This window comes from Oppia nitens, unplaced genomic scaffold (assembly GCF_028296485.1).
Source record: "Oppia nitens isolate AA-2021 unplaced genomic scaffold, nextdenovo-longstitch-racon4-pilon3 scaffold7_pilon_pilon_pilon, whole genome shotgun sequence".
Classification (NCBI taxonomy): Eukaryota; Metazoa; Arthropoda; class Arachnida; order Sarcoptiformes; family Oppiidae; genus Oppia; species Oppia nitens.
Genome location: NW_026533251.1, coordinates 1533132 through 1553471, shown reverse-complemented (window position 1 = coordinate 1553471; position 20340 = coordinate 1533132). Strand labels below are relative to the sequence as shown.

General features: G+C 22.6%; 4 protein-coding genes and 1 non-coding gene across 5 annotated transcripts; 1 reads left to right on the top strand and 4 right to left on the bottom strand.

The window, feature by feature from the left end:
* Nucleotides 1-3428: 3428 nt before the first annotated feature.
* On the bottom strand, nucleotides 3429-3537 carry Trnai-uau (transfer RNA isoleucine (anticodon UAU)). The gene is made up of 2 exons: nucleotides 3500-3537; nucleotides 3429-3464 (listed from the first exon to the last, which is right to left on the bottom strand). It is a non-coding gene; the product is annotated as a tRNA-Ile (tRNA).
* Nucleotides 3538-4675: 1138 nt separating this feature from the next.
* LOC128963482 (uncharacterized) lies at nucleotides 4676-6555 on the bottom strand. The gene is made up of 4 exons (XM_054309993.1): nucleotides 6025-6555; nucleotides 5437-5965; nucleotides 4946-5363; nucleotides 4676-4858 (listed from the first exon to the last, which is right to left on the bottom strand). The coding sequence occupies exons 1-3, from the start codon at nucleotides 6382-6384 to the stop codon at nucleotides 5035-5037; spliced, it is 1218 nt and encodes a 405-aa protein (XP_054165968.1). The 5' UTR covers nucleotides 6385-6555; the 3' UTR covers nucleotides 4676-4858; nucleotides 4946-5034.
* A 1021-nt stretch (nucleotides 6556-7576) lies between these two features.
* Nucleotides 7577-8878, bottom strand: LOC128963366 (alpha-(1,6)-fucosyltransferase-like). Its single transcript, XM_054309870.1, has one exon. It carries the CDS (start codon nucleotides 8876-8878, stop codon nucleotides 7577-7579), a length of 1302 nt encoding a protein of 433 aa, XP_054165845.1.
* A 2267-nt stretch (nucleotides 8879-11145) lies between these two features.
* On the top strand, nucleotides 11146-12086 carry LOC128963365 (uncharacterized). Its single transcript, XM_054309869.1, has 4 exons — nucleotides 11146-11398; nucleotides 11475-11534; nucleotides 11605-11799; nucleotides 11905-12086. The coding sequence occupies exons 1-4, from the start codon at nucleotides 11221-11223 to the stop codon at nucleotides 12084-12086; spliced, it is 615 nt and encodes a 204-aa protein (XP_054165844.1). The 5' UTR covers nucleotides 11146-11220.
* A 286-nt stretch (nucleotides 12087-12372) lies between these two features.
* Nucleotides 12373-14516, bottom strand: LOC128963364 (alpha-(1,6)-fucosyltransferase-like). Its single transcript, XM_054309868.1, has 3 exons — nucleotides 14379-14516; nucleotides 12437-13522; nucleotides 12373-12378 (listed from the first exon to the last, which is right to left on the bottom strand). Exons 1-3 carry the CDS (start codon nucleotides 14514-14516, stop codon nucleotides 12373-12375), a joined length of 1230 nt encoding a protein of 409 aa, XP_054165843.1.
* Between the last annotated feature and the right edge of the window lie 5824 nt (nucleotides 14517-20340).

Here is a 20340-nt window from a genome sequence, read left to right as displayed (position 1 = left end):
TTTTTTCTGTGCTTTGCTTTAGTTTTCTAATTTTATAAGCAATTCCTTATGGATTTGGAATATTCAGCGCACCGTTAGGTTTGAAAGTAATAGACAGTTAGGGCTATAAATTGAGAAATAAAAATAAAAATAGAGAGCAATAGAAAAAAGAAAGAAAGAGAGAGAGAGAGAGTCAATAAAGATAATTTAATTTACCTTAATTGTATGCTATTTGCAGTCTATCTATATATTATTATTATGTAATTTATATTATTTCCACAGTTTACTATTGAAAATTGAATATATTATAAATATATTCTAAAAATTATAATATTTCTAAAATCACAAATGAATTTAATAAAAATATTTTAAACACATTAAATTTACAAATAAATTATTTAATTAATTAGTTTATTACAAGTTAACATCGAATAAATTTATAACAAACATTTTATACTAAAAATAGTCAATTTATATAATTTATTAGATATATTACTTAAACTCAATAAAATTTCTATATATATAAACCGGAATATATTTTTAAACTATATATAAGAAAAAATTTTAGTTTAAAATATTCAATCAGTTTAAGTGCATTTCTCTGCTTTTTATATTTTTTGTGTTGTAATGCATTTTGTATGTAATTTTATTAGTTTCATTGTGAGATTTTTACTCAATCCCATTGACAATCATTATAATTTATTTATAAAAATATGGTTATTTTAAAATTTTTATTTTTTTAAAAAAGAAATTAACTTTTCTATCTCTCTAAATGTTTATTGATTATATGACAATTTGAATAATTACCAATAATTTATTATAGGATTAAATTAAACTAAATAATAATTTAGTTGTTGCTACAAAATAATTTCTATTATTATTATTATTTTATTTTAATGTCATACATTACAATGAAATATACAATTTATTATACTAAACATATTAGAGGCAATATTATTATTATGAAAATATTGTATAATAATTTCAAATACACTGAATATATAACTAATTTGTGCCAAAAATATTAATGTTTTGTTTGTTATGTTTCCGAAACTAATTTTCGTATTTAATGAGTTTACTATAAAGTATATATCACACTGTTTTTCCTCAATCATTACATAACTACACATTTTTCTATACATTTTAATATAACAATAAATATTCTCTGTCTTATAAATAACATTAATATTTGAGTTTCAATCATAAATTATGACAATAATTGCTTTTACAACAAAATTAATAGTAAATGTTGCAAATATATGTACTGTATGTTATGTAATATTTAAATTATATCTAATAATAATTATTATTATCATTGTCATTATCGTTTTTCCATATGAATATTAAAATAGTCTTGATAAATACTGTATCATAGAGTTATTATAACTAATTATAGATATTTGTAATATTTTTTTAAAATATGAATTAATTATTGCTTTATTATTAAAAATAAAATAATTACAATAATATACATACTGTACTATAAATATACAATATATTAATACAGTATGATGTTTGAAATCTGGACAAAAACCACAAATTATTTTAAAGACCAAAAATAAAGGCAATAATAATATTTTTAAAGTTGAAGTTCAAATTCAATATATTATATGTACAGCAAATGTGATGTTTGCATGCAATCAGTGGTGAACTACTGGTTTTGCAAACAACAACCAAACAAAACATATTTTAGAAAATGAGTTCAAATCTACAGTAAATTCTTAAGAGAACTCTTACATTATGTTTAGTTTTTTTGTGGAGAAAATCTTATATATTTTTGTTGTTTTATTATTTGATTTCAAAATTTAATGCTTGTGTTAAAGTTTTGAACCATTTATCGATCGATTGGTACACAAAACACACACATTGTTAGACAAACAACAGTACACTTAACGGCAAATGATATAATACGGTCTCTAAAACATCATCGATCTCTTGATTGCTTTAAATTATATTTTACTTTTTGAAAAAATAGTTTGAAAGAGAGAGAGAGAGAGAGAGAGAGAGAGAGAGAGAGAGAGAGAGAGAGCATTTGTGGTAATGTATGTAATCAAATAAGACATTAATTCAATAGACAAGACATATGATTTTATTTAATTTCTACATTCACTTGCCTTACAATATATCGTGTCATCTAAATTTAGGGTTTGATTTCAATTTGAAAACTCAATCATTAATAAAATATTTTTTTGAAAAAGTGTTGGTTAAGAAAAAAGGTGTGTTTCAAACGCAACAAATTTATTCCGTATTTTGTATCAAATATCAATACCTATTATTATTATTATTATATTATTTTTAATTATTTTATAACAAATTTAATAATTTAATTCTTATAAATTATCATACCGGTATATTATCCATTTTATATAATTGAAATAATATAATTTACATTAAATTAATTGTAAGTTAATTGAATTTAATATTACTGTATTAAAAAATTATTATCGAAAGTCACAAAAAAATTAATTAATAATAATATTATTATAATGAAACCATTGCACCGATTTTTGCAGCTATTCTAAGACATGATTGAAGAAATTCATCCAAATTGTCGTGAAGTGTACGCGAATTAAACAAAACAGAAATATTAAGATTATTGTCGACTCTGTTCTTCAATTGATTGATCCCATCGATCAACTCTTTAGACATTGAAGAACTGAGACAATCTTTTTTATCTTGAATTGTCATCAAAGTAGTGGATATTTTGTCCAAATGTTTGCGTAATTCTGCTTTGGTTAACAATAGGGTGTGTTTTTTGATATCCCGGGTATAATCAATGGCCCAGATCAATTTGTAATTCAATAAATTCCAGTCTATATTCACGGCTGGTATGCATTTCACTGTTAATAGTTTTTCAGATTTATTTAAATCTACAATAATTATAGTAAATATATATTGATTTAATAATTATAGAGATAAATAAGTTTTATAATTTAAATATACTAACTAGACACATTATTGGTCATGGGTGTACTACTGGGCTCAGTTAGTTGTTCATTGCAATCAATTATATCAATTATGATAACAATAATTAAGACAATACACATCAATTTATTAATAAATAATTTAAATATCATTTTTTTCTATATTTTAATTTCAGGTATATTTCAGATTAATTTTCCACTAAATATAATCAAAATGTCGAACACAAGTGTTTTGTAATTTAAATAATTCTGTAAAAACTAATTACATTTAAAAAAAATTAATTACATTATTAGATGAGTCGATAACCTCATATTACCGGCAATTAAAAAAACTAATGCATTATACAGTAAACACTAAACAGTATATGAATAGATTTGCACTTAAATATTCCAATAGTGTTAGTTTGTTTTGCAAATAATATACCAACTTTTTAATCATGCAATATGTCATATAAATGTATTTTTGCATATTTTTTTAAAAATTTGATTAATTATTGTATAAATATAAGTTGAGCATAAATGTAGTTCCCCAGGTGAGGCTCGAACTCACAACCCCGGCATTACTCAGCTATTAATGCACACATAAAGCACTGTCTTATAAGTACCGTGCGCTAACCAATTGCGCCACTGGGGAATTTTATAAATAGACATTCTTATAATGCAACTGTCCTAATTGCTGAATCAGCCAAATAGCAAAAAAATAGATAGTGGGTGTTATCGCAGTTTTATAATGTATAGACTATTATTTAAAAAAAACATTCAATAAATATGTAGTTACTGTATATAATTTATTATTATTATTATCTATAAGTAAACAATAATATATTTTTAATAATCGATTTATGAGTAAACCTAAATCAATATCTAAATTTTTTTAAACAAAAAATATTATAGACAAACAACCAATAGTTTTATATTTATTGAAATCAATAAATTGTATCAATAATTATTAAAATTGTTGTTCATTAATAAGTCTAGAACTTCTCCCCTCTCGATATCATTTCTCACAACTACTTTGTTAATCACTATTTAATAAATTTACTTTTTTTCAATTAGCCATTGATTTTTACAATACATTACGATTATTGTGTTTGTAAATTACTTCGACAGCTATTATTTATTACCGGTAAATAAAAAACTATATACTTTAGATACTTATGCATATTTTACTAATAATCAAGAAAACTTTGTATACAAAATTAACCCATAAGTCAATAACCCATATTTTAAATTTAAAATACAATAATATATATAAAAATGAGATTCATTAAAAAAAATTACAAAATTATGTGTAAAATACAGTAAAATATAATATAAAATCATACAATAAACCAATGTTGTATACTAAGAAAGATACAATTATTTGTATGTAATATGTTTAAATGTTTACAAATATTATGAATTATCTAGATATTAAACAATATAATATATAAATAATTATTGAATTTAATCAAAATATAAGATAAAATTAATTTGTTTGTCATATATTATGACAATAAATACAAAAAATTGTCAAAACTTTTCTAAAATCAACGTTTCAATCAATTAATTCATTCAATTAATAAATATCTAACGCCTACCACTTAATAGAATATAATTTTATATACTTAAGTAAAACAAAATTATCTAAACATAATTAAATTATAAGAATATAATAAAAACAAATATAAATTTGATAAAAATAAATCGTATTATATTAATGTGTAACAAATCAATAAAATGGGATAAAATATGCTATTTTGGTCATTTTGAACCCTATATATTGTTTTTATATCATGATTTGTCGTCCAATAAATGATAGACTAGTTATAAATTGTATGTTTGAGTATTGATTTGAGATTTCGAGTAAAAATATTGTGTAAAATAATAATAATATTGAAAACAATAATTGTTAAATTGCTTTCAAAAAATAAACACTTATTGTGGTCATGTATAGTGTGCTTCACAGCTAAACCCTATTTTTAAAATGAGATTATATTAATTAATAAATCATAAAATTAAATTAAAAATATTGTGATCCAAATAATTATAAAAAATAATACCTAAACCTAATGATAATATAATGGATGACAATAAAACTCAAATAATATTAAACTAAACAAATCTTTGAACTCTAAAACTTTACAATTACTTAACGTCCGGACATCAACACAACTGAGTAGTAGAGAGCCATCATAGCGGACACACCGGCAGCTAAATAATATGACTGCCGGAGTACACGATTGGTTACACGTCTTGTAAGTGTACGGTCATTGACTCCCGATTTATTGTGAGTCGAGTCGGGATCAATCTTTTGTCGCTTTGGCGCCGGTTCTGATGCCGGTGTCGACTGTATATTATTAACAGATGACAGATCGTCTTCTGACAATAACATGTCTTCTTCATCACTTTCGGTCCAAATGTCGAACTCATAGGTATCGACTACACCATTGGTGGTAATATCCGAATCGCTGAAAGATTCTGTAATTATTATTATTTAACAAAATTAGTTGCAATGCTATTAATAGGAATTTAATGTTAAAAATTATCAAACCATCAAACGATCGCTTTTTTGTAGCTTTTATTTTAACCTTAGCTTCGCTCAACTCGTGGTCCTCTTTCTCCCCGTTAACTGATCGGCGAGTATTGATACCGATGTAAACCATTATGGGATAATCGGGATGTGCGGCCACACTATGTGCGTACAGTTCCTCTTTGTTGGTATCCATATATGGACAGTATAGGCATTGATGGGCGTTCAGTTCGCTATTCAATCTCTTATACCGATACTTATGATAGAAGTAGTCAACATCGGGAACCTCTGTTTCGGCCAATTGAGTGCATTCAAGTATTTTGCATTCTTTGATGACACTCTTGTCGTCGCCATTAACGCTAACCTTGTGTTCATCTCCATTAAGCTGTGGCTGCTCTTCATTGTTAATATTAGTAGCAATGGTTTCCTCAAAATTGCGTGAATGAACTGATTGCTGATGAATGACAATATGGTCCGCAGTTATCGATCGGTAAAGACATAAATTGCACTGAAATAGACGGTAACAGTGCTCCGATCGGATGTGCTCTACCTGTGTGTCAATATTTAAGTCATTAATTTAGTTAATTAAAATGTGGTTGTGTTTAGTACCAGATCTTCGTGCAGGAAGTAGTTCTTGGAGTCGGATCCCGAAATAGGACTACAGTATAGACAGAAAAGCTTGTGGTCGTTGTGTTTGTCGACCAAATGTTGGATAAACTGTTGCGACCCGTTTCGGGTGGCAAAACACTTGTCCTCAAAACGGGTACATTTGAACCAACGCCGCAATCGGAGTTCCGTTGACGTCATCTTACTGTTGGTCACGTCATCGATGGTCGACTGAACCGAAATCAATGGTATCCGCTGTTTGACATCCGCGTAGTCGTCGGTAAAATTCGGGTCAAACACTTCCAGATATTGCGGAAGACTTGCCGCCCGTTTGACGGTCTCTTTAATCGCTTTGTCCGACATTTTGCGGGTTCGACTGTCAACACGTGTACTGTGTGTCCGCACGTGTGTTGTTGTTGTTGTTGTTGTGTCCGCACAAGTGATGACTTTTGTTATGAGTATTAATTAAATGCTTTTTTATGTATTGTTTTGTCGATTACTTTCAATACAATACACTCACACTTGCCGTTCATATATTACGTCAATATTTTTCACAAAAAAAATAAAATATTTTTAATTTATATTTAATTTATTTGTATATAAATTGAAACTATTAAGTAATGTCGAGTCTAATTAATATTAATATTATTGAATTAATTAATTTATTTTTAAATATTTATTAGAAATGTGTGCAAATAAATAGATTTTAAAAATTTTGTTGTCTTTGTTAAATGTTATGTAAGTCATCAAAAATTTTTCAAATTTAAAGGTTCATTGAACGGACAGTTAGGTTAGCAAACAGGACTTACCTCATGATTATTTGATTATACATTTACTTTATTACATTATATAATATCGATATACTCTACGGTTTATGACATTTAAATGTTACGATAATTTTCTTCATCTATTTTCATGTTTGACTTTATTTTATAATTTAAAACATTTTTATAACTCATAAAAATATTTTCTTTTTCTTTATTTGTTTTATGTTTTAAAATTATAAACTTTTAATACTTTATAAGTTTTGCTGTAAATTAAAACATGTACTAATTTTTATTAAATTGTTATATTAATAGTAAATATTATTAATTGTATAGTCACTTACAGTATATTTGTTAATTAATAACATGTGTTTAATTAAATAAAATATACATCAATAATAATATTAATTAAATATAGTTTAGTTGACATTAACCCACGTTATATACACGTTATATGTATAATACTATGTAATTTTGTTGCATTTGTCTAAATAATAAAAAAATAATATTTTTTAATATACTGTACATTATTTAAAACATTATAAAAGAATCTTAATTTCGTTTTTTAATCAATAGTAGTGTTTTTATGATTAGGTATTTAATAATTAAATATTTATTTATTTATTTTATCTAAATTACTAAGACTTTTAATAATAATTGTTAATACAGTAATTAAGTTAAGTTGTATAGTATTTAAAATTCAATTTGTCCACAACTTAGATAATTGTTTAGTATCTTAAAGTTTTTAAAAATATAAATTTCTTTAATAAAATTTAATTTATGTTTTAAATTTAATAGTTTAATGAGAAATTGTTGTATTCAATGAATTTTTCACATTTAAAAATAGGAAAATATCCACTTTTATTAGTTCTCATATTTGTTGCATTAATATAACCGCTATTTAAATGATAATCACTTGTTATGTCAAACGATAGGATATCTCCTACATTAGCGTCCAATTGTTGATAATAAATAGCATTGTTATTAATAATGACAATGAGTTTCTCTACTAATTTGAATGGTGCGAAATAATAGTAAGTATCCAATGATTGATATGTCTTGTATTGTTCAGAAATAGTTCCCATTTGTTTGTCACCAAATAATTCAATAACAAGTCGACACACGTTTGAACTTAAAGTGCAGACAATGTAATCACATTTACTAAGTGTGTTGATCTCAATCAGTAAATCACGGGTTGAGTCAAACTCTTGACGAGTTTTCCGAGATTTTGCTTTTTTCGCTATCGTTTTGTTTCCGATAAAAATATAACCCATTTTAATATACGGCTCGATCTCATTGTTCCACACTCTGGGCTCATCAGTGGCCAAATAGACAACTCGTTGAACAGTTGTGTTACCATATGAACGGTAAAAATCTTCAACATATACCATATATTCATCCAATGTGTGGTACAATGCTTCGGCTAACTTGTCTGTACGCCTCACATGTATGCCAACCACTGGATTATTATAATTAATTTGATTTTCATATTTCAATATTAGTTGTTTTAAACTATTCTTAGGTCTCATTATATATTTGACTAAACATGAGATATATGTTAACATCGGGTCATCACTTAATAGTTGCAATTCATCGCTCAATTCTTTGGGAACAATTGGTGTCAATCGTCTATTTGGTTGATATATAGGAAAGTCTATCACTTGATAGTCATCTCTATTCTTCTTAATGTTCAACCATTTGGTTCTGTTATTACCTTTTGAATGATGACATGTATTGCTAAGTGATTTGAAAAACTTGTTAATCAATAGATTTTGTGGTATCAGTTTGTTTGGCTCATAGATGAGTGTCCTATTAAGTGTCAATGCAATGGCCAGACATTTGGTCAGCTGATGGAGTCGACAACCAAAACCACAATTAAGAAAATACAGATCACAGACCAGCTTTTTAGCTGAATTACAATCCAATGGATTTTGCAATTTATGTATCTTTTTGTTAATTATATCATTTAGTTTTTGATATCTTTTTTGTCTCCATCGGTGATCCCGTTTGACTATAATATTCAAATTTATTAGTAAATTACTTCTAAATTCTTCCAAATAATTTTGTTGATTTAAAATTTTATTGTCATTCATAAAAGTCCACAAAATTGTAATATCTTTTTGTACTTTTCTCACACTTTTTTCATAATTCAAATATGGGTTACAAAAATCAGATAAATACTTTTTTGTTTTATTAAATTTTATTATAATATTTTTCAATTTATAATTTTCATCATTCAATTCTACTAATATATTACTTAAATAATTATGATAATTATATTGATATCTATTAATATGTAAAACATAATGTAACTTTATAATAAAAAATAAAGTAAAAAATATTTGAATTAAGAATACTATAATAAGTAAATATAACAATTTTTTAAAAATATAATTTAATGATCTCATCATTTAGTCTCATAAATATCAAATAAATTTTTTATTTTATAGTTTATATCAGTTATATTTCTTATATATAATTTTATATGATGTGATAAAACATATTTTTAACATATTTTTTTAATGGCATTTTTAAAAGTAACACAATTGAGTGTTTGTAATTTGTAATAGTTAATAATAAATAAAAATATAAATAAAACTAGATTATTATAAATAATTGATGCAAAAAACAACATTAACATCATCTTTTTAAGTATCATTTTTTTTGTATTTGAAGTTTTTATTTTTTAATGCTTAATATATGGTTTAAGTTTTGGCTAAAATCAGAGACAATAAAAAATAGTTGACTGAAATTCTTTCATAGAATTATATGGAGTTTACTGTTATTACTACAGTATAATAATGTATTATAAGATTCTATATAAATATCAATAATTTGTTATCATTTATCCTCAGCAGTGGTCACTATAAGTAATAATATTTGTTAGAAAATTTAGTTACCCTTTGAATTATAGAGTATAATAAATAAAATTTATTTTATTGAAACAAGAATTTGTTTAAAATGATGACTAATCAATGATTAGTAATCATAAAAATAATGTATAAAACTGTATATTATATATTTATTTAATAAAATTTCATTTAAACATATTAATAAATAATAGCTTTTTATAACAACACTTATTTTTCAAAAAAATTAATAAAGATTAAAATCAATTTGCCTACTTTTTTTAATTGATACTCTACTTCATTAATGTTTATTATGCAATAAAATTATTGTTTTATGGTTCAGGGTTTTATGTTTTATCTATATATGACTTTATTTCAAATATAGTATTTAAAAATATTGTTTTAGAGTTTAATTTACTAAATAAGTCTTTTATTTTTAATTTATTTTTAATATACTTTTATTATTAACTTATGACAACTGATTTGTCTTCAAAAGACTCAGATTGTTGTTATAAGAGTTGTTTTTGTGAAATCTCTCTATAAATATGTTTATAAATTAAAATAAAATAATTATAAAATATTTTTAAATTAAATAATTTAAAAAATTAAAAATGTAATAAATTAAGTAATTATTTGTTATTAATTAAAAATTGTTTATTACTTATTTTACTAAATAAATATAAAAAATTAAAACAATAAAATTTAAAAAACAAATATTTTAATTGATTTAAAGTTGTTTTTGAATTAAAATCAATAACTATAATAATTTTTTTTGTTTTTATCTGTTTACTTTGTATTTAAAATACAAAATATATAATTTGTTATTTATTATTTTTGAAAATATGGGAGATAATTAAAATATTTTAGTTATTATTGCAAATTGTATGTATCAAATGTTATTAAATTAAATCAAAATGTATCAAAAAAATTAATATATTATTATATATTATTAGAATTAATAAAGATTTTTAATATTCTCAATTTGTTTTTGCATTAATGATAATAACATTTGAATTATTTAATTATTAATAACTTAATCAATTAGTTTAAATAAACTTTATATATTTGTAAAATGACTAATTTAAAATTTATTATATAATAAATATATTATTTGAGGTCAAGATTTGTCAAGATTTTTAGTGATCAAAAGTTTTACTTATTTTGCAAAGCTATTGGTCTGACACAACATTTTATTACATATAATTTATATGACATAATTTTATTAATTACAGATAGATATTATTTTTATTATTAATTTTATTATCATTTTAGTTTATGATTAACAAAATAAATTATTATTACTGAATATTATAAAAATGTATTTTTGTACTAATATTTTCATTATAATAAATTAGTAGCTATAGCTACATATCAATAAGATTAAAAATTTATTAATCTATTACATTTTGTACCTAATATTGCTATTGCTCAATATTATAAATATTATAGTTTTTTTTTAAATTGTACATATCTTTTAGTAAAATTATTTTGTTTTATAAATTTAATGTTCAATTTTAGATACTTAAAAAATATTATACATTATATCACATTGTATCAACAATTAATTTAAATTTAAATTTAAACAAATGAGTGAACAAATTGAAAATGCAAACAACGATTTAGAAAAAGCTATAATTAATGATAACAGTGTCGATGGAGTTACTACTGAAGACAGTCTCATATTACGTAGCCCTGAGCCGAGTAGACCAGCAAAACATCGGCAATCAATTACACAACAATTACCTTCATTTGTTACTAACAAAAGTATTGTTAATTAATTATATTTAAAAAATTATATATTCTGTATTTGCAAATTAAAATTATGAATATATATCAATAGTTAGTTTGTTGGTATCATTTTTGCTTAGTAATATTTTAAGCATATGCTGTATTGTAATTGGTAAGTTAAACAATAATAACTTAATTAAAAAACTATAATTAATTTATTGTTATTTGATTGTAACTATTAGGTTCAGTCTACATTAACCAATGTCCACATTCACCAAAATTGCCCAGGATACTTATCATTAATGGCACACTAAATATTGTTTTGCTTATTGTACAGAAATTTCGGATCTTTTTTCAAAGCAAATCAGTGCAAAACAAAGTTTTATATATCACAGAAACTATTTTATTGATTGCCTCAATATTTACATTTATAATTTGTAAGTCATGTTTTGTGTTTGTATTATTATTTTTTTAAAAATATAAATCAATAAGTATTTAATATTTTTTTATAAACATTAATTAACTGTTTATTTTTTATTCAGGGATTATATTTGTTTATAACATTAACCCGGAATACGATGAGACAATTGGACCGATTTATTGCAATCAAACACTATATTTGTTTGCATTTTGGTTGCCGACAATCATCATTACATTTGCCATATTTTTGTTAGCATTAACGTGTTGTTTCGTTTATCGTGGCTTTAAAATTGTCAGCAATTGACAAATTTTTTCTAATTATTAATTTTACAGTAAATATTTACTATAATATATAATTTATAGTTTAAAGAAATAAATAAAATTTATTTAATAAAAAAAATAGTAATAACAAATAGCAATGTTAAATAAATATTATATATCAATAAATTTGTGTTAAACTTGAGAATAATAATCAGTTTTAAAACTTGGATAATACCCGTTAAGTTGGGTTCGGGTATTGAAAGCAAAATCATATCCCGGTTTATATTTATTAGGATTATATTTTTTCATTTCAATAATATCTCCAACATTTAAATCTAATTCATTATTGTTTTCTGACTTATGATTCACAATTGCTATCATAGCATTCAAAACTTTATATCTATTGAAGTAGTAATTGGTGTCAAGTGATTGATAATCACTATTAATGTCATGAGATTTCATTAACTCGACTGCCAGTCGACATACATTTGAACTCATTGTACACACAATGTAATCGCATTCACTTAATATAAAGACATCTAATAATAAGTCGAGTGTTGGCATAATATCGGTCCGTTTTGTTATATTATTAGCTATTATAGTGTGATTGAAACTTCCTTTAAAAACGTAACCCTTTTGAATATATGACTTAATCTCATTGATCCATACATTGGGATCATCGGTAGTCAAATAGACAACCCGTTGAACAGCAGTTGTATTCACTGAATTTCTGGCATTCATTAAGTCAATGGTATCATAAAAAGCATCGACATATGACATATACTGATCCAATGAATGATAAATTGCATCATTTATTAGTTTATCAGTTCGCCGCACATGTATTCCTACCATTGGTTTATTGAATAAAATTTTCTTTTTAAACTCATCTAATAGTTGCCATAATTTACTGTTAGGTCGTGTTATATATTTAACTATTTGACCCACATATAAAAGTAACGGGGTTTCAGATAAAATCTCTAAAATCGGTAATATATTTGTTGGTATAGCTGATGGCCAAATGGTCTTCTCATTGATACCAATATGTATGACTTGATATGAGTGTATATCTGGCTTATCATTAGACCAAACGGTACTGTTATAACCATCAGCTGTCAAACATGTTTTACTTAACGGTTCAAAAAACTTTTGAAAAATATAGTGATTCTCTCGGATGTGTGGTTTGTTTGAAAAAATTAATGTCCGGTTGAGTGCAATGGCCAACACTAGACTGTGGGCTATAAGATGTAACCGATACCCGAATCCACCTTTTTTTAGATGTAAATGGAGAACAAGTTTTTTAGTTGTCTTACAATTAATAGGATTCTGTAAATTATCAATCATTTGGTCAATTGTTTGCTTAAATGTATCAAATTTTTGTTGTCGCCATTTTGTATCTCTTTTGGTAATGATTTTCAGATCTACCCATAAATTATTCAATAAATCTCTGACATATCGACTTTGATTTAACTTAAGTTTTGGCTTCAAATATGACCACAAAATATTTACATATCTATTGAGTCGATGTCTGCTTTTTTCGTACTCCAAACTAGGATAACATGACTGTGCACTTACATTACTGTCCCATAGTTTTGATGATTGATCACTTATTTGTATATTTTTATTATTAATGTCAATTAGAGAAATTTTCTCTTTTAAAAGTTTATTATCATTGGTTAGTCTCTCAATTTCACTAATAAAATAGTTGTCTTTTTGATGAAAATTATATTTATTAATGATATCAATAGAAACATAAGTAATCAATGAAATCAATGAAAACGTTATGACAGCTATTAATATGTGTTTGTTTGATAAATTGTCCACAATAGTTAAACTCATATTAATAATAATAATAATTAATAAGTTAATAATTTAATTATATTTAATAGAAAATGTTACATGTTAAAATACCAAATTAAATTTATAATTATATAAAGTTTTTTTAGAAAGTTTTTAACACAACTGTTTTATATTTGTTGCAATATTTAATTATTTTTTTCTAAAATTTATCAAAAATATATCAAAATATTGTTTTTATATAGTTTTACTGAACTTATACAACATAATATTTTACTATTATATTAATACTACTAACAATAATTTATAAACTTTTAGTCTACAAACTAATTATTAAAAATAATTATTAAAGATTTCTAAAATGACAAAACCTGTAAAATAATTAGATTTAATTAAACAAAGGTATATCATTGGTTACAACAAGTTGTTTGACTTTAAATGTCGGATAAAATCCAGACTTATTTGTTTTAATATTAATACCATTACTGAATCCATTCATTGAATAGTTATTATAATTTAGTCTATTATTTATTATAATAACATCGGATTTATTAAACTCTAATTCTCTGTCATTGTTTGCCATATGTTTGTCAATAGTCAACCATTTGTTAAATATCTGTTTGGGAGTAAAGAAATAATTTCTGTCTAATGAATGAAATGCTTTCGAGAGATCAGTCATAGGATTGTCTCGACTTTGCATTAATTCAATGACAAGTCGACACACATTTGAACTTAAAGTACAAACAACGTAATCACATTCACTAAGTATTAAAATATCAATTATTAAATCATGTATTGAATTAATTTGATTGCGAGTCTCTAAACGATTGGCCCGTATGGATGACATGACATTCCCTTTAAATACATATCCTTTTCTATTATAAGGTTTGATATCTTTACGCCATATGTTTGGTTCATCAGTAGCTAAATATACTGACCGCTGGACTGATATGTTTACCAAATTTCTGGTATTTTTCAAATCAATTATATTGTAGTAATCATCAACATATGACATATATTCTGCAAATGTGTGATACTTGGCCTCCCGGTTCACTTTATCTGTGCGGCGCACATGTATACCAACAATAGGTCTTTTAAAACTTATATTAAACTTGATTTGATTGAAATCACTGATCAAATTATTGTTTGTTGTCATTACATATTTTACTATATTTCCGATATACAAAAGCAAAGGGTTGTCACTTAACAACAATAGGTCACCAATTAATTGCTTGGGTATGACGGGTGGATAATCTAGTTTAGTAGCGACTGGAAAGTTAATGATGTCATCCCTCTCCATAGCTTTTAAATGACGCCACGGCTTAGGATTGCTATAATTTTCTTTCAAACACTTATTATTGAAAATTTTTAAAAATAGTTTAAAATAATTGTTTTCTACAATTTTAAGATTTGGTTTAAATAGAAGAGTCCTATTCATTGCCACAGACATAGCCAATGATCGGGTCAATAGGTGTAAGCGATAACCGAAACCACAATTATTAAAATTCATATTAAAAATCAATTTTTTAGTAGATTTACAATCAATATTCTGTATTCTTGTAATTTTTGTTTCAATATTATTATTCAATGTTTTAAGTTTTAATTTTCGCCAATTACTATCTCTTTTACTAATAATATCCAAATCAATATTAAAATTATAGACAATTTCTTTTATGTATTTCATATTTGATGAATTGATTGTATATTTTAAATAATTTAGCAAAATATCGCTATTTTTTCTGAGTCGTTGTCGACTTTGTTCATAATTTATTGACGAATAACACAACTTTTCAAATATTGATAGTTTATTATTTAAATCATTGTTTATTGATTTTAATTCATTGATTTTAAATAAATAAGTTTTAGAAAATTGATTAATATTTTTTATAGTTAAAAAAATTTTAACTAAAAAAATAATTATTAATAATAAAAACAATACAAAACACAACTTAGATGATTGAACAACAATATTAAAATACATTTTAATAAATTAGTTCAAACTTATATAATCTAATTATTTAATATTGATAAATGTAAAAATATTTTATTAATTACTAGAATTATGTTAGTATTGAGTTATAACAAATGGTTTACACTTTATAAAATCTATAAACCAGTATTCAAATAAATTAACAAAATTCTCTAAATAATATTAATTTTTTTATTTTTAAAGTTTTAACTAAATTGGTAATATTATAAATAATGTGTTATTTGTTAATAATGTGTTAATGTGCTATTAATGTGTTTTTAAAACTAATAGATTTTTAAATAAATATTTGAATATATACTATAATAAATAATCGCAGAATTATTGTTTTTTTTTGTTAGTAATAAATGTTATTTGCATATCTATAAATATTTATGTTTAAATTTAATGACAAATTTGTTAAAATTTTAACTTTTAATTTGTCATATTGTTATTATATACTGTATATTAATTATACAGGTATATTAAAAATTAAGAATATCTAAAATAAATACTAATTATATCTAACATTCAATTTAAGCAAAATTCAAATATATAAAATTTGTTTTAGCTAAAATTTATAATAAATATATCAATATCTATAGATAATATTAACTTTATACTCTATGTGATTAAATGTGAAAATTATATTATTATATGTATATATTTAAACAAATCTATTTCCTATACAATCTATTTGTGTATTTTGAACGCCAAAAGTTTAATATTATATATTTGATGTTTGTTTGTATTGTGTTTAGCCCTACAGTTATTATCATTACTATCTTTATTATTGTTTGTTATTATTGCAAAAACAAATCACAAAAACTAATCAACTATTCTCTTATATAATTGAAACAGAAAGTTATGTACAGATATAGAGTATTATTAAAATTATATGACTTTGTCATCAAAAGCACACACACTATAATCATAAGAAAAATTGTAATAATAAATGTTTTTTAATATCAAAGTACTTTTTTTGCTATTTTTAGATATTGAATAAATTGACTAAAACTTTGTTATTGTTAGATAAAAAAAATATTTTCTTTCACATATAAAATTTTTAATTTTAAAATTTCAAAAAACATTATAATTACAAAGTGACGGAATCATAAAAAAAGTTAAAAATTTAAATATAAATTTTTTGTTATTAATATTTTCTAAAATAACTTTTTAATTAAACAAAAACAAACAACATATTTTAATAAATATTAATATAAAATAATTAAAAAAATATGATAAAGTATAACATACAAAATATAATTTTACATAAAAAATTATATTTATGATTAATGAATTCATGCTTAAAGTTATTGAATAAAAAACAATATTTATTATTATTATTATTGTAATAATTTTAATCAATAATTTTTAGAAAAATCCAAATTAAAATTTAGATGACTATTCTTATGATAATTTTGATATAAAATATGTATACGCCACTTTAAAAAATTTTATCTCTTATTTTTTATATAAAATATAATATTAAATAAAAAAATATATTAAACTATTGTAAAGGTTCGTCATATAATCACTATATATATATATATATATTTCTATAAGTATATAAATGAAACGTCAACTTTGTTTTCCAGGTCTTTATATCGGAAAAGTTTTAACAAAAAGATGTCTAAAATTTGAAATCTGTATTATAATTGATATACAGTTTAGTAAAGTTTACAGCAATTATTGTTTTATTGTATACATCTGTAGCACCAAATGTTGACCACAATGTCGTGTCGGATAACTTTATTAAGACATACATTACTTTCAATGATTGTATTTATATTACTTGTTGACAGTATGTCCTCAGCGGCTGAAAACTTAAGACCTCCGCCAAGATTTGGAAAAAGATTTGCTTCGCATTTATGTAATGTTAAGTCAGGTAATGACATATTAAGGTATTTAATAATATTAATTGATATCTATTTTTCATTTTATTATTTTAATCATCACAAAGGTATACAGTATATCTACAGTATCAATAATTATAAATATATATAAATTATAGTACTACTGTATAAGTAATCCTATTATTGATATATAGATTATATTACTGTACTATAATCTTCAAATTATTTTTATATGATTTTTTTACGATTAATTGCTAAAAATCTTATTTATTTACAGGTATTACCATTTTTGGAAACAGTTGGCTAAACGCAATGAGGTGTTCACTAATTAAGAAATACTTACTAAATCATAGTAATCAACAAAAAAATATTGGCTATATATGAGAACTATATATATTTAACATTTAGTTTTTATTTTCATTATTAATAAGTTTTCAAAGTCTCATTTTGTTGTAGATTCAATTATAAATTAATCAGTAAATATATAAATAAAATAATATATTTAATTAAAAATAATAATATCTGTATAAAAGATAACTAAAAATATAAATGTTGTAAAAAAACTAAATTTACATTTATAAGTGACAAATAAAATGAAATTATAATATAACATTTTTTTTAATTTAAATGATGCTATTATACTAAATATTACCTAACATACATAAGTAATGTCGTTATTATTATACATAAAGTAACGTTATTTTTGGATGACACAAAGCATTGAAAAAAATTATTTTCATTTAAAAGTTTAAAAATAGATAGTTAAATTTTAATTATGTTTTTTTAAATTATTATTTTTCTTTATCAATAATAAATTATAAACAATTGTTTACGAGATATCAGATCAATATTTGAAAATGAAACTTTTTTATTCAATAAAATCATTGATATCACCCGATGAAAATTGCAATGATGCTTATCATGAAGCTATTGTATAGTAAAATTTTTAAAAATTGATTAAAATTTTCAAGAGTGCTAATTATTACTTAGAATACAAGTTATATTCAAAGGTCTTAAAACAAAATTCAGACATATTTAGTTTTTAAAATCCAAAACTACTTAGTCAACCTAATATTGATAATTTTATGTTATTTTAATACACTAAAATAAATGTCATTCTATTTGCCGTTTAAAAATAATACTAGTTTTTGTACTTTTGAAACGACATTACTTATGTATGTTAGGTAATATATTGTATTCATGTTTTTTTGTAACATTCTTTATTATTTATGTAATTTGACTATTATTAATAATTTAATTATTTATTGCTAAAATTGTAAATATTTTATAAATCAATTTTTTTTATTTTATTTTAATCTAACTATACTAATTATTTTTGCTGATTTTTTCCGATATATATATTTATATACAAGTTATATACAGTAAATGCATTTTATGTGTAATCCTATTGTCAAATGCTAAATGTTTTCAGTTTCCCAATGTTTTCTCAAATAACAATCAAATGATAAGACTTTATAGTCTTTAATACATTTGTTTAATCACTGATTGATTTTTGTTTGCAAATTAAACACTACTTTCATCACAATCTAACAAACATTGACTTAAAGCCTATCGTAACAAATATTTTCGCTAAAATTGTTTTTATTAATTTTGTTTTTTACTGTATATCTATTAAATGAATTAAATATATTTATACATTACAGTAGTTGTCTCATACAAACAACAAATATTTCTAATTATAAAAAAACAATTGAGTGTTAGATAGCATTTCCAAAACACATTTGAAAAACTATATCTAATTGTTGTGTATGAACTGTTTATTTTACTTATTAAATCATTCACATTAATATTAATTAGTATATAATATATTCAATAGTAAAATATAATATTTAGCTAACTTTTCTTAAAATGTAAAAAATTCTAAAAATTAAATACTTGTTTTAGTGATGAATATAACATTTATAATAATCTTTGTAATACTTAATACTAAATTCTATATATGAATAATGTTAATTTAATTAGTAATTTTCATATAAATTATTAATAAATATTAATAAGACAAAATCTACATTTTAATCAAAATGTATAAATATATTTGAAGATTAAATAAATATCTAATTAATTAATTATTTATTAAAATTATTTTTCCATATTATCGCTAATCGCAAATAATTAATTTTATATTCAATGTTACATTTTAAGAGTTTTTAAAATTAAATTTCTTTTAATCTTTTTTTTATTAGATTTGTATTAATTATTAAATAATAAAACAAATCAGTAATATAATATAAAACTGTTTGTTTATATTTATATTTTTGTTAATATTTATTTATATATATTTATGAATATTTGGAAAGTTCTGTATTGAAAATCAGTTTAAATTAAATAAAAATTGTTATTTAAAAACCATCAAATAAATTAATATTTAAATATTTAAAATTATCAATTCTTACAAAAATGTATGAAATAATTTTTTAATTATAAAAGTAATTTTAAATATCAATAATACAATATTTTTATATAATATGCCCATTGAATGGCGTACACAATGTATGATATAATACTATATGAGTATACTGTATAAGAATTGTCATATTTTTTCAATAACAACAATATATCCGAATCTAAAAAAAATAAAATACAGTATTTTAAAAGTTGAATATTATTATGTAAATTATCATATTTTTAAAATTACTGTATTTAATAATAATTTTTTATAG

What these genes read in the sequence shown, in the direction of transcription:
- LOC128963482 (XM_054309993.1), bottom strand. Translation starts at nt 6,384, where the DNA reads ATGTCGGACAAAGCGATTAAAGAGACCGTCAAACGGGCGGCAAGTCTT. An exon ending in ACTTCCTGCACGAAGATCTG is followed by an intron (nt 5,966 to 6,024) that starts GTACTAAACACA and finishes ATTGACACACAG; the next exon opens with GTAGAGCACATCCGATCGGA. An exon ending in AAAAAAGCGATCGTTTGATG is followed by an intron (nt 5,364 to 5,436) that starts GTTTGATAATTT and finishes TAATAATTACAG; the next exon opens with AATCTTTCAGCGATTCGGAT.
- LOC128963366 (XM_054309870.1), bottom strand. Translation starts at nt 8,878, where the DNA reads ATGAATGACAATAAAATTTTAAATCAACAAAATTATTTGGAAGAATTT.
- LOC128963365 (XM_054309869.1), top strand. Translation starts at nt 11,221, where the DNA reads ATGAGTGAACAAATTGAAAATGCAAACAACGATTTAGAAAAAGCTATA. An exon ending in TTCATTTGTTACTAACAAAA is followed by an intron (nt 11,399 to 11,474) that starts GTATTGTTAATT and finishes ATATATCAATAG; the next exon opens with TTAGTTTGTTGGTATCATTT. An exon ending in CATATGCTGTATTGTAATTG is followed by an intron (nt 11,535 to 11,604) that starts GTAAGTTAAACA and finishes TGTAACTATTAG; the next exon opens with GTTCAGTCTACATTAACCAA.
- LOC128963364 (XM_054309868.1), bottom strand. Translation starts at nt 14,516, where the DNA reads ATGACTGATCTCTCGAAAGCATTTCATTCATTAGACAGAAATTATTTC. An exon ending in TAGAGTTTAATAAATCCGAT is followed by an intron (nt 13,523 to 14,378) that starts GTTATTATAATA and finishes TCATATTTGAAG; the next exon opens with CCAAAACTTAAGTTAAATCA.